Raw genomic sequence first — 13,037 nt, 5'->3', positions numbered from 1 at the left:
CTTACTACTTCTTGTAAACAGCTAGTTAGTTGATAACTGTTTCCATACATAAACGTTTCGCCCTTACTACTTCTTGTAAACAGCCAGTTAGTTGATAAATGTTTCCATACATAAACGTTTCGCCCTTACTACTTGTAAACAGCCAGTTAGTTGATAAATGTTTCCATACCTAAACGTTTCACTCTTACTACTTCTTGTAAACAGCTAGTTAGTTGATAACTGTTTCCATACCTGCATCATTTGCTGCTGGACGATTTGTTTCTGGATGAGCTGTGACGTGTCCATCATTGGGACCGTCATACCTATACAAAGTAATGGACAAAAAAGTAAAAAACATTATTGGAGAAACAACAGTTCTATTAATTATTTTTAAAGTAAGCGGGACATTTATAAATCAAGTCTTCTATATTCGTTTCATATCGAACAAGTTTTCTTGCTAAGCTACAGTGTTAAACCTACCCGACATGTTGTAGACTTGGGGAACTGACAGCTGAAGAGCTGGTAGTGGTGAGACAGCATGTGGTGGTAGAGGGCTCCCTAAAGACATGTGCCGACAGACAGACAGTTAGAACAAAAATTTAAGCATGCAGATGTATTATTTACAAACACTGGAGGGTATTATACCATGGTGCAATAAATTCCAATTACCATCATGCAAACTCAACAGCTTCTAAATAAAAAAAAATTGTTATACATTAATTTAAGTTTCTGTAACGGATCACATTAGGAAAGTATACCAGATACAAGAAGAAAAGTTAACCTACGCCTGATGTTAGTGATAAAGGGACGTTTTACTCCGTCTGTCATTCCTGTAAATTAAAAAAACCCTTCTTAATTGAAACCGGAGATAAAGAACATACGATAATATGCACAAACTTCGCCATATGTAAACGATATGATTGTTATAGACTTAAACCAACTTCGTTTTCAAACTGTTATTTACAAATATGTAAATTTTTACAGTTTAGTACGTTAACCCTCGATACCAGTAGCAAGTACTCCACAGTCGACTGTTAACCCTCGATACCGGTACCAAGTACTCCACAGTCGACTGTCAACCCTCGATACCGGTAGCAAATACTCCACATTCGACTGTTAACCCTCGATACCGGTAGCAAGTACTCCACAGTCGACTGTTAACCCTCGATACCAGTAGCAAATACTCCACAGTCGACTGTTAACCCTCGATACCAGTAGCAAATACTCCACAGTCGACTGTTAACCCTCGATACCAGTAGCAAATACTCCACAGTCGACTGTTAACCCTCGATACCAGTAGCAAATACTCCACAGTCGACTGTTCACGCTAGATACCAGTAGCAAATACTCCACAGTCGACTGTTCACGCTAGATACCAGTAGCAAATACTCCACAGTCGACTGTTCACCCTAGATACCAGTAGCAAATACTCCACAGTCGACTGTTAACGCTAGATACCAGTAGCAAGTACTCCACAGTCGACTGTTAACCCTCGATACCAGTAGCAAGTACTCCACAGTCGACTGTTAACCCTCGATACCAGTAGCAAGTACTCCACAGTCGACTGTTAACGCTATATACCAGTAGCAAATACTCCAAAGTCGACTTTTAGTCACGCCCGGTCCTACAAAAACACAGATTTACGACGCTTTCAAGAATATATATATAAAGATCAGAAAGGTTGCCCAAGTACTGTACACAACCTAGCATCTCATCTAGTCACAATATACAAGACAAACTAATTTTTTTATACCATAGTTCAAGTAGTTTTTCTGTATTCTGTTGCGATGTGAGCAAATCTTTAACGACGAACTATTTTATTAAAATGTATTTTTAACAGCAAGATTACTGAACTGATGAAGAACTATACAGTCTTAGTGTTTATGAGTATATATAACTCCAAATATTCATTACTAGCTTGATTTTCAGTTTCTCTTCAAATACATTGCTTGCTCTGCTCGGAAGTTAATCACGACTGTCGAATGACGACAATCAAGATTGGCAAGTCGATGTATTACGACACACGACCGTAAAACCTTTACGATGCATATTAGCAAATAAAATATTCTATCAGTTTCACACAAAGCACGCGGATGACGTAACACTCACACCTAATCATGTAAAAAATCGTGTAACAAATTTTCACGCACTCAATTTGCAATATTACGGAATTAAAAACAACAAAAAACGTTTACGTTTAAGCTAGGAACATTTCTTCACGTCTTTCAATATAACTACTATGAAAAAACAACTCCACCTACCGGCCATATTGAAAGTTTGCATACTTGTATTCACTGTTGGGGCACCCATTGTCGCCCCCAGGCCAGGAAAAGAACTGTTAAACACTGGAGACTGCATACCTAATGCTGCGTTTGGTCCCATGGGGGCGCTGTAGTTTAGGCCTAGGTGAGGTGTTGGCGTGACCTGCAAAAAACGAGTAGATTTTTGGTTTAGTAAAGTGGCAAAAGGTTTTGAGTATAAATAAACAAAAAGAATTAACGCAGGTTTTAAAAAGTCTGTACTAATACTAATGTAAAATTTGAGCAGAACAAAATAAAAATTCGTTATATATGACCACATCTTTATATCGTCACTACTCGTAGAAACAAACCTGTTAGTTTGTGTACCGCTGTTGTTTTTTTTCAATAGTTACCTGCGTTTCGTTACAAACTTTGAAAGTAATTATGTTATTCTTATCTGTTTACGTTTAGCAGTCACAATTTCTACAAGGAAGCTTTCAAAAGACTCCTCTCTCTAGTTATAATTTTTCTCTACATACTGATGTTGTTTTTGTATTAAACACAGAGAAAATACAGAAACAAGATACCACTTACTTTTCCTCTGTGTACTCCAATACTAAAAACAACAAACTTTTATTTTTACCTGCGTTTCCACGCCTCCACCAGTCTGACCACCACCTTTAAGTGATAGGGCTACAGCTGTTGCATCAGTCAAGTCTTCACAATCCGAGTTTAAAACTGGTCTGAAGAGATCGTCCAAGTACTCATCCACGTCATCAGAAGCCTGACTGGTGCTGCCAGATGGCGCCATACGGTCTCCACCTCCCTTTAATGCCTTAACCATAAGATCGGGATTTGTTAATCCCGCTAGATCTTCGTCTAGAATCTGTTCAAACATGTCTTCAATAGATCTTTCTGTTAATATATGATCAGAGGAGAGCTCTGTATTTGGCCTTCCAGGGGACTTTTGAAGGAATGATCCTCGTCCTTTGATCGATGCAGCTAAAGATCGTGCATCACTCATCTCATCCAAGTTCCCGTCTAAAACGGGATTGAAAAGTTCGTCTAGATACTGGTCGAGGTCGGAAGCGTGCGAAGGCACGTGGACATTTCTGACGTGAGATGCGAGGGAAGGAGCCTCCGAAGTGTCTGATAGGGCCGAACTCCGCACCCCACTGTATTCCGTTTCCTTGGTTCGGCCTATATGAGCTTTAGTGGAGTGGGAATATTGACTGGGTTGAGGTTTCTTGGAGATGTATTTCACATAGCGGGTGGACTCTGTTGTCCTGCTATAAGGTGATGTGTCTTGGTCTCCTTCTGGGTCCGAATCCCTTGTACTCATCTGTGTGAAGTCCAGCTCTGGGAAGTCGACTCCGCCATTGGAAGAAGGTTGGGGACTGGAAGCTCTTTCTCGACCTGGTAGGACTCCTGATGGAGGATAGCTGGAGTTGTTTGATTTTCGTCCTTGCCCATTCAACAGACTAACGTCATGAAGGCTAGAACTCCTCTTACTACCGGGTCCAAGCTTTCTGCTACTAATTTCACTTCCTTCTCTTGGCGGTTGAGACCTTGTCAAATCTAACTGGCTAAAATAACGATCATTCAAAGCTGAAGAGGCCAGACCAAGTTGCCCAACCCACGGTTCGTTACTTGAATTTGGAGGAGGTGTTGGCTCACGTGGTTCTGGAGGTGGAGGAGGCGGAGCTCTCGGTCTTTCCAAACTTCCACGTCCAGTGCCCATTTTCGTCTGCAAATACCGTTTGTTTAATTTACTGGTTTCAGATAGTGGGTCAACCTGATTATCGTAGCGAGCATTTAGTTTACTTGTTTTAGAAAGGCCTTCTCTAGAATCTTCAGCTTCTCCTTGTTTTTCATACCTCTGGTTTAGTTTGCTTGTTTTAGACAAAGCTTCTTCAACTGTGGTTTGTTTCTCGTAGCGCTGGTTTAGATTCCTAGATTTTAATGGACCATCTCTACGTTCTTCTACTTCTGCTTGTACTTCATAGCGTTGATTTAGTTTACTAGCTTTTGAAAGTCCATCTCTAAGGTCTTCAGGTTCCCTTTGTTCGTATCTCTGATTTAATTTGCTAGTTTTTGAAAGCCCATCTCTAGGGTCTTCAGGTTCCCTTTGTTCATATCGTTGATTTAGTTTGCTAGTTTTTGAAAGTCCATCTCTAGGGTCTTCAGGTTCCCTTTGTTCATATCTTTGATTTAGCTTGCTAGTTTTGGAAAGGCCCTCCCTCGGATCTTCAGTCTCAATTTGTTTCTCATACCGCTGGTTGAGTTTACTAGTTTTGGACAGGCCAAGATCTTGAGGAGACAGAGATGTTTTAACTTCCTGACGCATAACATGAGAAGCACCTTTAATTTCTTCTTCTTTGCGAGAAGAATAATATCTCTCATTCAAAATGCTCGTTTTGGACAAGGCTGTTCCTCCATCTCCTGCTCCTCCATCTTCCGTTAATCGCTCAAGAGACAAAGACCGTGATGAGTCCATGACTTCTATTCGTTCCATCTGGGACTGTGTGTTGTCTCTTGTTTCTCTGGGTCCTGAAATGCATGTCTGTATTTAGAATGTAACCATAAAGAATCATATCAAATTTAAATTATTTCATTATATGATGTACTTTACTTCCAAGTGTATAATAAGAAAACTAAGTGATACTGTCTAATGCAAGATACAATAAATCAAAGTTAAACAGAAAATTAATTCCTCATATTGCTGCGTAATAAAATCATATAACAAACCAGATCCCCGGCCAGCTGTTGCTTGTACAGTAAGTTCTTGTTCCACCTGATGAGCTTTTTCCAGATGGGCCAATTTATCTTTCCTGGATATGTGCTGTTGGTGCTGAACAGACAAGTCAAAACTATCGTGTTCCGACTGTAGGTCTCTCTGCTGATAAATAGCTTTTCTATATTGTTCTTGTGATCTTTGATGGATGATCTTAGGTTCCACGTTCTCTTGATGTCTGTCTTGACGGAAAGTTCGCTCGTGTTTCCTCGCTTGCTTTTCTAGTTCCTGACGAGCACGTTCCACACGCTCTGATCTTACCACACCATCGCTCACCAGATGTGGTGTTTTAGTCGGATGGTGACGGACTGGTGCTGGAGGCGCCTCTTGGATGTCTATTTCAAAAGTATTTATTTTTTCCGGATTATGAGGCCTGTAGAAAAATACAATACACACAATATTCAATGCAATACCCTCCTGTAACGCATTTAATTTGTCAATACAATGCCCTCCTGTAACGCATTTAATTTATCAATACAATGCCCTCCTGTAACGCATTTAATTTATCAATACAATGCCCTCCTGTAACACATTTAATTTATCAAGACAATGCCCTCCTGTAACGCATTTAATTTATCAAGACAATGCCCTCCTGTAACGCATTTAATTTATCAATACAATGCCCTCCTGTAACCATTTAATTTATCAATACAATGCCCTCCTGTAACACATTTAATTTATCAAGACAATGCCCTCCTGTAACACATTTAATATTCAATACAATGCCCTCCTAGAACACATTTAGGTAGGTAGCCATCAATGTAGAAAGTTGAAAACCATGTTTGGAAATAGCTAACCCTGACACTGGTAGGTAGCCATCAATGTAGAAAGTTGAAAACCATGTTTGGAAATAGCTAACCCTGACACTGGTAGGTAGCCATCAATGTAGAAAGTTGAAAACCATGTTTGGAAATAGCTAACCCTGACACTGGTAGGTAGCCATCAATGTAGAAAGTTGAAAACCATGTTTGGAAAAGGCTAACCTTGACACTGGTAGGTAGCCATCATGTTTGTTACCATAAATTAGAAAATAGATGAGTTTAATATACAAAGATGTTGGGCATTCACTATGTAAATTGTTTATTGTAAGCTTTTGGCTCATTAACCAAAGTCTTCTTCGAGTAAAGACAACTTCTGTTAAGAAGTCGAAAGTTTGCAATAAACAAATTAATTTACGTAGTGAATGTGTGACATATTTGTATATTAAACAATAATACATACATTATCAGGATAAAACAAAAAAACGGAAGAGTCACCTATAATAATAGTAATAATAAAAGGGCGTGTCTGTGTTAGTGAACGTCATAACTCCAAGTGGAAAGAATCTAGAAACCTAAAATTTTGCACACATACTAAAGTGTGCTCTGAAAGTGTGCAACCGGATATTATTATTTATCCCCGTGTGCATCTTTTTGTGAGGTAAGCAAGCGAAAACCGCATAGAAAAGAAAATGTGACTGCCATAGCTCCAAGACGAAAGAACCTAGTAACCTGAAATTTTGCTCCCATACTAAGTGGACCCTGAGGGTGTGCACCTGGGTATTATTATTATTACTTATCTACGTGCGTGCGCGCATATTTTTAATAAGACAATACCCAGATAGCTAACTGAAATAAATAAATTTTGTGAAATCAAGTTTGACCAACAAAGAGGCAGAAAAGTGCAGTCAAGGCAGTCAAACGTTGGTAGATTCTTTTTAATGAGGCAAGCTAGCGAAAAACCACATATTAAAGAAATGGTTCTTTATATAACAACTTCTAATATATAGAAAATTCAGTTTGTTTTGGTAACAATGCGTTCCAACAATGACTTTTATGTATGTTGCTTAGCAACAAAAATAAATAGGTTATACTTAGATGCTAAAATGAGTTCAGAATACAAACACTACCAACCTAATACTTTCGCTAGTATATTAAAAATAACTCAAGACTTAGTAAAACTTGATTGATGAATGATTCCAGAAAATATTCTTAATTCAGTCATAACAGAATAAGTTTGAGACATCAATATTAGTATCCAACCACATAACGAACTCCAATGATTCTGTTTTTAAAATCACAAACGAAGTTATTTGACCATCAAAGGTACGGCTGACAGACTGTATTCAATATAACAATAATTACTTTTGCAACTTAATGACAGAAAAAATTAACTGAAATATTATTAGGCTTAATCTTAAATTCAAACTTGGGTACAATTTGTTTCGTCTTTTAAGAAAACAAAATAGTAACTTTTTTCAAAGACAAAATATTAAGACGCATGTAAACAAAAAAACAAAACAAAGGCCTAAATATTTGTCCAATTATATCCATTTTAAAAAGAATTGTCTATGTTAGCTTTCACACCTGTGACATAAAACATGATTTCATAAACTGTCAATCAAGACTTGTTAGGGAATTCCCTTAAAAATACTAACAAGACTTTTGTTCTTTAGCCTAATTGTCATCGAAAGTATCAGTTTCGGCAAGTTTGTTTGTTGTTAAGCACAAAGTTATAAAATAAGCTATCTGTTCTCTACCCACCACAAGTATCGAAAACAGATTTTTAGCGTTATAAACCCTCCAATTTACTGCTGATCCACCAGGGTCTAGCTTAGGCAATTTTTTATTTTATCCTGTTTAATTTTGGTACGTTAAACGACGAAAACCCAATTGTGAAATCACCTAAGAAAAAACTCCTTAATAACAAAGTTGTATATTTTACTATGACCCTCATATTAGACCGTCTTTTACCACGACACTTGTCAGAAGTAAACTTTGTTTAAATTAACTTCTCAAACATAAATATCTTTCTTTATCTCCCTTTTAACCATGAAATCTCAGCACTAAGTTTACGTTTTTTTTTCAATAACTCGTCATTTTTAACGACAACTCAGTTCGTTTTATTTATTATATTCGGTTACAAGCTATAGGAGTGTAGCCCCAGCGAAAGTACACGCTCTTCTCTCTCCAAATATATCCTCAACGTTGTTTTAATAACGATGTACAACTTAGATTTAAGTAACATATGTCCTTTCCACTTTCAAAGGGCAAGGGAAATTTACCAAGCCGAAATAACTAGCTTTTCTAATTCATATACTATATTACTGCTATAATAAAAATATTATATTAAAATAAATAATAAGATGCATGTTATACAATAAAGAATTAAAAAATGATCATAAAGTTTTTAGCAAGTATATTTGTTAAAGCAGCTATCATTCTGAAAAGCATCTGAACCGCTAGGTTTAATTGAGCCACTTTAGACATAGCTTATTTACAGTAATGAATAAACCTAAGAATTTATAAATGCAAAACACGAACTAATCTTAGTAAAACTGTCGTGAATTACCTATTTTAGATTTTTGTGATAAATAAATAAGATTTATCCGTATTAAACAACATATATTGTTATGAATTACCTACTCCAGACTTTAATAACGATCAAGTAAATAGGTAAACATATACGTACTTTTGTATTATAATATTCCTTTTATTTGATATTTACATTATTGGTAATTAATGGCTTAAACTATCTTTGAGCATAGTGCAAGATTAATAATTACCAAAAGATAGTTTAAGCCCTTAATTACCAAATTGAGCATAGTGCAAGATTATATAGTTTAAGCCTTGAGCATAGTGCAAGATTTTTGGTAATTAAGGGCTTAAACTATATAATCTTGCACTATGCTCAATTTGGTAATTAAGGGCTTAAACTATATAATCTTGCACTATGCTCAATTTGGTAATTAAGGGCTTAAACTATCTAATCTTGCACTATGCTCAATTTGGTAATTAATGGCTTAAACTATCTAATCTTGTACTATGCTCAATTTGGTAATTAATGGCTTAAACTATCTAAACTCGTACTATGGTATAATACTTGAATCTTTGGTATAAATATTTTCCTTTTGAGTTTACCTACTGATTAAATATTACTTTATTACAAGAAATTTACTTCAGAATGATCGCACCAGTGGTGAAAACGGCGTACCTGTTCTAAAAATAATTTTCCTTACTATAAAAGCTGTAAATTGTAATAGTCTTTGGTATAATAAGTTGAATCAGTTTTTTTATATTAAGTTTACCTCTGTTGAAGAAAAAAAAACGTTGTTTTTCTTTGTTTCATGTAAAATTGGAAGTGTAAATACAACAGATAAAAGACAAAGTCCCTACTGATATTTTGAACACGATTAATTGAACAAACTTTGCCCTCTGCGATTAGATTCGAACAAGTAACAATGGTTTTGGTTGACATCCAATGCCCTGTCTCGACGTAACACTAGCACATACTACATTCTAAAGAATGATAAGATCTTAAGAGGTATGTCTTTCTATAACCTAAACTCTTAGTATCCAATACCTTGTGTTTCACTTCTAGTGATAGATGTACGGTACGTCGCCACCAGTGTGGACTAACAAGCGAGTCCACACTGCACACCGCCACCATTGTGGACTAACAAACGTGTCCACACCGCCACAATTGTGGACTAACAAACGTGTCCACACCGCCACAATTGTGGACTAACAAACGTGTCCACACCGCCACAATTGTGGACTAACAAACGTGTCCACACTGCCACAATTGTGGACTAACAAACGTGTCCACACTGCCACAATTGTGGACTAACAAACGTGTCCACACTGCCACAATTGTGGACTAACAAACGTGTCCATACAATATATAAGATATAAATGAGTTATAAGATTGTCCACATACATCATCAGAATTATCACAAATTTTACAATCTGTTCGACTATATTTACCACAGTTTTAGTTCGAAGAAATGATGCACGGGTTGAAGCTGTATATAATGGTTAAAGCCCCGTGACCTTTACATGTGAAATATATCGTGACACTTAATACAAATACTTCAGGTAAGCCTTTTATATTGATCATCTTAATATTGTTGAACAAACGTGGAAACTAACAGGTGACATTGATCATCTTAATATTGTTGAACAAACGAGGAAACTAACAGATGACATTGATCATCTGAGTATTGTTGAACAAACGAGGGAACTAACAGATGACATTGATCATCTGAGTATTGTTGAACAAACGAGGGAACTAACAGATGACATTGATCATCTGAGTATTGTTGAACAAACGAGGGAACTAACAGATGACATTGATCATCTGAGTATTGTTGAACAAACGAGGGAACTAACAGATGACATTGATCATCTGAGTATTGTTGAACAAACGTGGGAACTAACAGATGACATTGAATCTGATTTGTTTACTTTTGGTGTGGAAAAGGAAAGAAGAAAAAATCACCAACTAAATTTATTGCTTTACACAATTTCTTAGGTCCATTAAAGGTTCTAAGGAAAAGCTCTATTCTCTTTTCTGGTCAAGTTATAATTCAGCTATCACTATTTTATTTAACCTATTATAAAAACGTATTTTATCGGCGAATTAGCTAACAAAAATTCGGAATGCTTGATCTGTAGATTTCTGTAAAATGACCAATTAAATATATCACCTGTAAAAAATAACAATAATAATTTCTTAACCAAAATCGCCATTAACTAAAAACACAAGGTTTGATTACATGTATAAGTAACTCACTTTCAGTAGTATTTAAATAATTTCAACAAAGTACGTGAAGCCCAAATCGCCATTAACTAAAAACACAGGTCAAATAGCCATTAACTAAAAACACAGGTCATATTACAAGTATAAGTAACTCATTTTCAGTAGTATTTAAATAATTTCAACAAAGTACGTCAAGCCCAAATAGCCATTAACTAAAAACACACGTCAAATAGCCATTAACTAAAAACACAGGTCAAATAGCCATTAACTAAAAACACAGGTCAAATAGCCATTAACTAAAAACACAGGTCAAATAGCCATTAACTAAAAACACAAGGTCAGATTACATGTATAATTAACTCACTTTCAGTAGTATTTAAATAATTTCAACAAAGTACGTCAAGCCCAAATAGCCATTAACTAAAAACACAGGTCAAATAGCCATTAACTAAAAACACAAGGTCAGATTACATGTATAAGTAACTCACTTTCAGTAGTATTTAAATAATTTCAACAAAGTACGTCAAGCCCAAATAGCCATTAACTAAAAACAGAGGATCAAATTACATGTATAATTAACTCACTTTCAGTAGTATTTAAATAATTTCAACAAAGTACGTCAAGCCCCTAATAACGTACAAATCTGTACCAAAACGAAAAGAAGGCTTTTAAAAACAAACATTTTCATAGAAAGTTGCTAGCGAACACTGGAATAATTTAGACATTTTGGCAATAAAGTTAGAAAAAAAAACTATTCAGCCAACACTTGGTCACGGTGACGGATTAATTCAGCCAACACTTGGTCACGGTGAAGGATTAATTCAGCCAACACTTGGTCACGGTGAAGGATTAATTCAGCCAACACTTGGTCACGGTGACGGATTATTTTATTATTACGTGGAACAGCTACGATTTTTTTTACTGAAACATATTTTCACACATTCAACCAATTTTCGGACTGTTAAATTTCCACAGATATTTACTTACGAACTAGCCCAAGCTGGTTTACGCTGCATTAGTTCGGATTTCTGTCGGTCCGGAGACACCGTGAAATAGGATTTACACACTGGAAAAGATGGTGGTATCTCCATCTCGGATATTAAATCGAGTACGTAGTCGTTCCCATTCAAATCATACACGTTTCCGTCATCCAGCAACTCTACGGACCAGCCAAATCCTTCGTCGATACCCCTGAGAGAAAACAACATTAATCATAAATCACGAAATAAAGTTTCAACCGATACTAAAAAAAAATATTTTTGGTTTCGTTATTTGATCATCATTGTCCCGAGTGATTTTTTTTCTAACATCTAACAACGAGAATTGTCTGGATTTTACTTACCTAGCTTTCAGAAGAAAAGAAGCAAAGTCTTCGCCAACTGTCCATGATTCCACGGGACCATACGCAGCGCCACCTGGTGAATCAATAATCGTACGAGATAAGGTAAGAGTGTTTGATAAGGTGACATTCTAACAGAATAAAAACCAATAGTAACACCCCGATCGACTAAGTCATGTACAACCTTATCTATAGGAGCAACTTGCCACCCTGTGTAGTACTTGGGTTTCGTTTGGTTTTTTTTGAAGCTGGGCTGTTAACGTAACGTCAGATCACACTCTAGCTGAGCAACTGTTGCACATTTTGAAAACAGCGTACTGTTTAACCAAAAATATGAGTTATACAATTTAATCTGCCAAGTTAGAGCTAAATACAGATTAATTTTGGGGTTTAATCTGATAATTTATTTCAGCAGACAAACATTTAACTTGTCGGGCTTTCAAAGTCTTGTTGTTTAACTGGTACTTAGTGTCGAAATAAAACTGTTCGTGAACGATATATTTACATATGCGACCTACGAAAGCAAGGTTTGTGTTTGTTGTTTAAAGTAATACATATCTCAGTGACATCAGATGTTTGAATAATAACGAGTTGAACTTTACATTTGATAATACAGCCAACTATTTTGGTGACTGTTTACAATACAACTAACATGTTATTCAACAAAACGTGGTGATAATCAAGCATTCGAAGTTATTTGAAACTTGTTCTACTACGTTCCTATAACTTATCTAACAAATTATTCAAATACACTACAGACAATATGCCAACAAGGCTTAGCGTGAAAACGACGCCTCGTTCCGATTTTGTCCACAGTGTGATACATTTTACACCATTCAATTACCGTCTGCGAACTTCGCCTCCAGAGCCATGTTCGCTTTCCTGGTGTTCGCTTTCCATTCCAACCAAGTTGGTGGGTAAGTGCGGGCGTTCTGGGGTTCCACGTCTTCGCTTTGCAACAATTTCTGTTGACAGTGACATTTGTAGCCGTCGTAAGCATGATCGGACACGTACCTGAGGAAACATAAAACAACGTTGTTAAATTATGTTTATCAGACAGTGACATTTGTAGCCGTCGTAAGCATGATCGGACACGTACCTGAGGAAACGTAAAACAACGTTGTTAAATTATGTTTATCAGACAGTGACATTTGTAGCCGTCGTA

General features: G+C 36.5%; 1 protein-coding gene across 1 annotated transcript in view; it reads right to left on the bottom strand.

Moving 5' to 3' along the window:
• LOC106474219 overlaps positions 1-13,037 on the bottom strand; it is a 47,772-nt gene that overhangs the window by 31,110 nt on the left and 3,625 nt on the right. The window contains exons 5-12 of the mRNA XM_022402570.1: positions 12,717-12,886; positions 11,876-11,948; positions 11,521-11,724; positions 4,968-5,386; positions 2,863-4,769; positions 2,241-2,403; positions 460-537; positions 232-302 (exon numbers count right to left, since the gene is read on the bottom strand). Coding sequence (XP_022258278.1) covers positions 232-302; positions 460-537; positions 2,241-2,403; positions 2,863-4,769; positions 4,968-5,386; positions 11,521-11,724; positions 11,876-11,948; positions 12,717-12,886 — 3,085 coding nt within the window. The remainder of the gene's footprint in view (positions 1-231; positions 303-459; positions 538-2,240; positions 2,404-2,862; positions 4,770-4,967; positions 5,387-11,520; positions 11,725-11,875; positions 11,949-12,716; positions 12,887-13,037) is intronic.

This window comes from Limulus polyphemus, unplaced genomic scaffold, assembly GCF_000517525.1.
Source record: "Limulus polyphemus unplaced genomic scaffold, Limulus_polyphemus-2.1.2 Scaffold6961, whole genome shotgun sequence".
Taxonomy (NCBI): domain Eukaryota; kingdom Metazoa; phylum Arthropoda; class Merostomata; order Xiphosura; family Limulidae; genus Limulus; species Limulus polyphemus.
The sequence above is the reverse complement of the archived record's forward strand: the minus strand, read 5'-3'. Positions and strand labels throughout refer to the sequence as shown.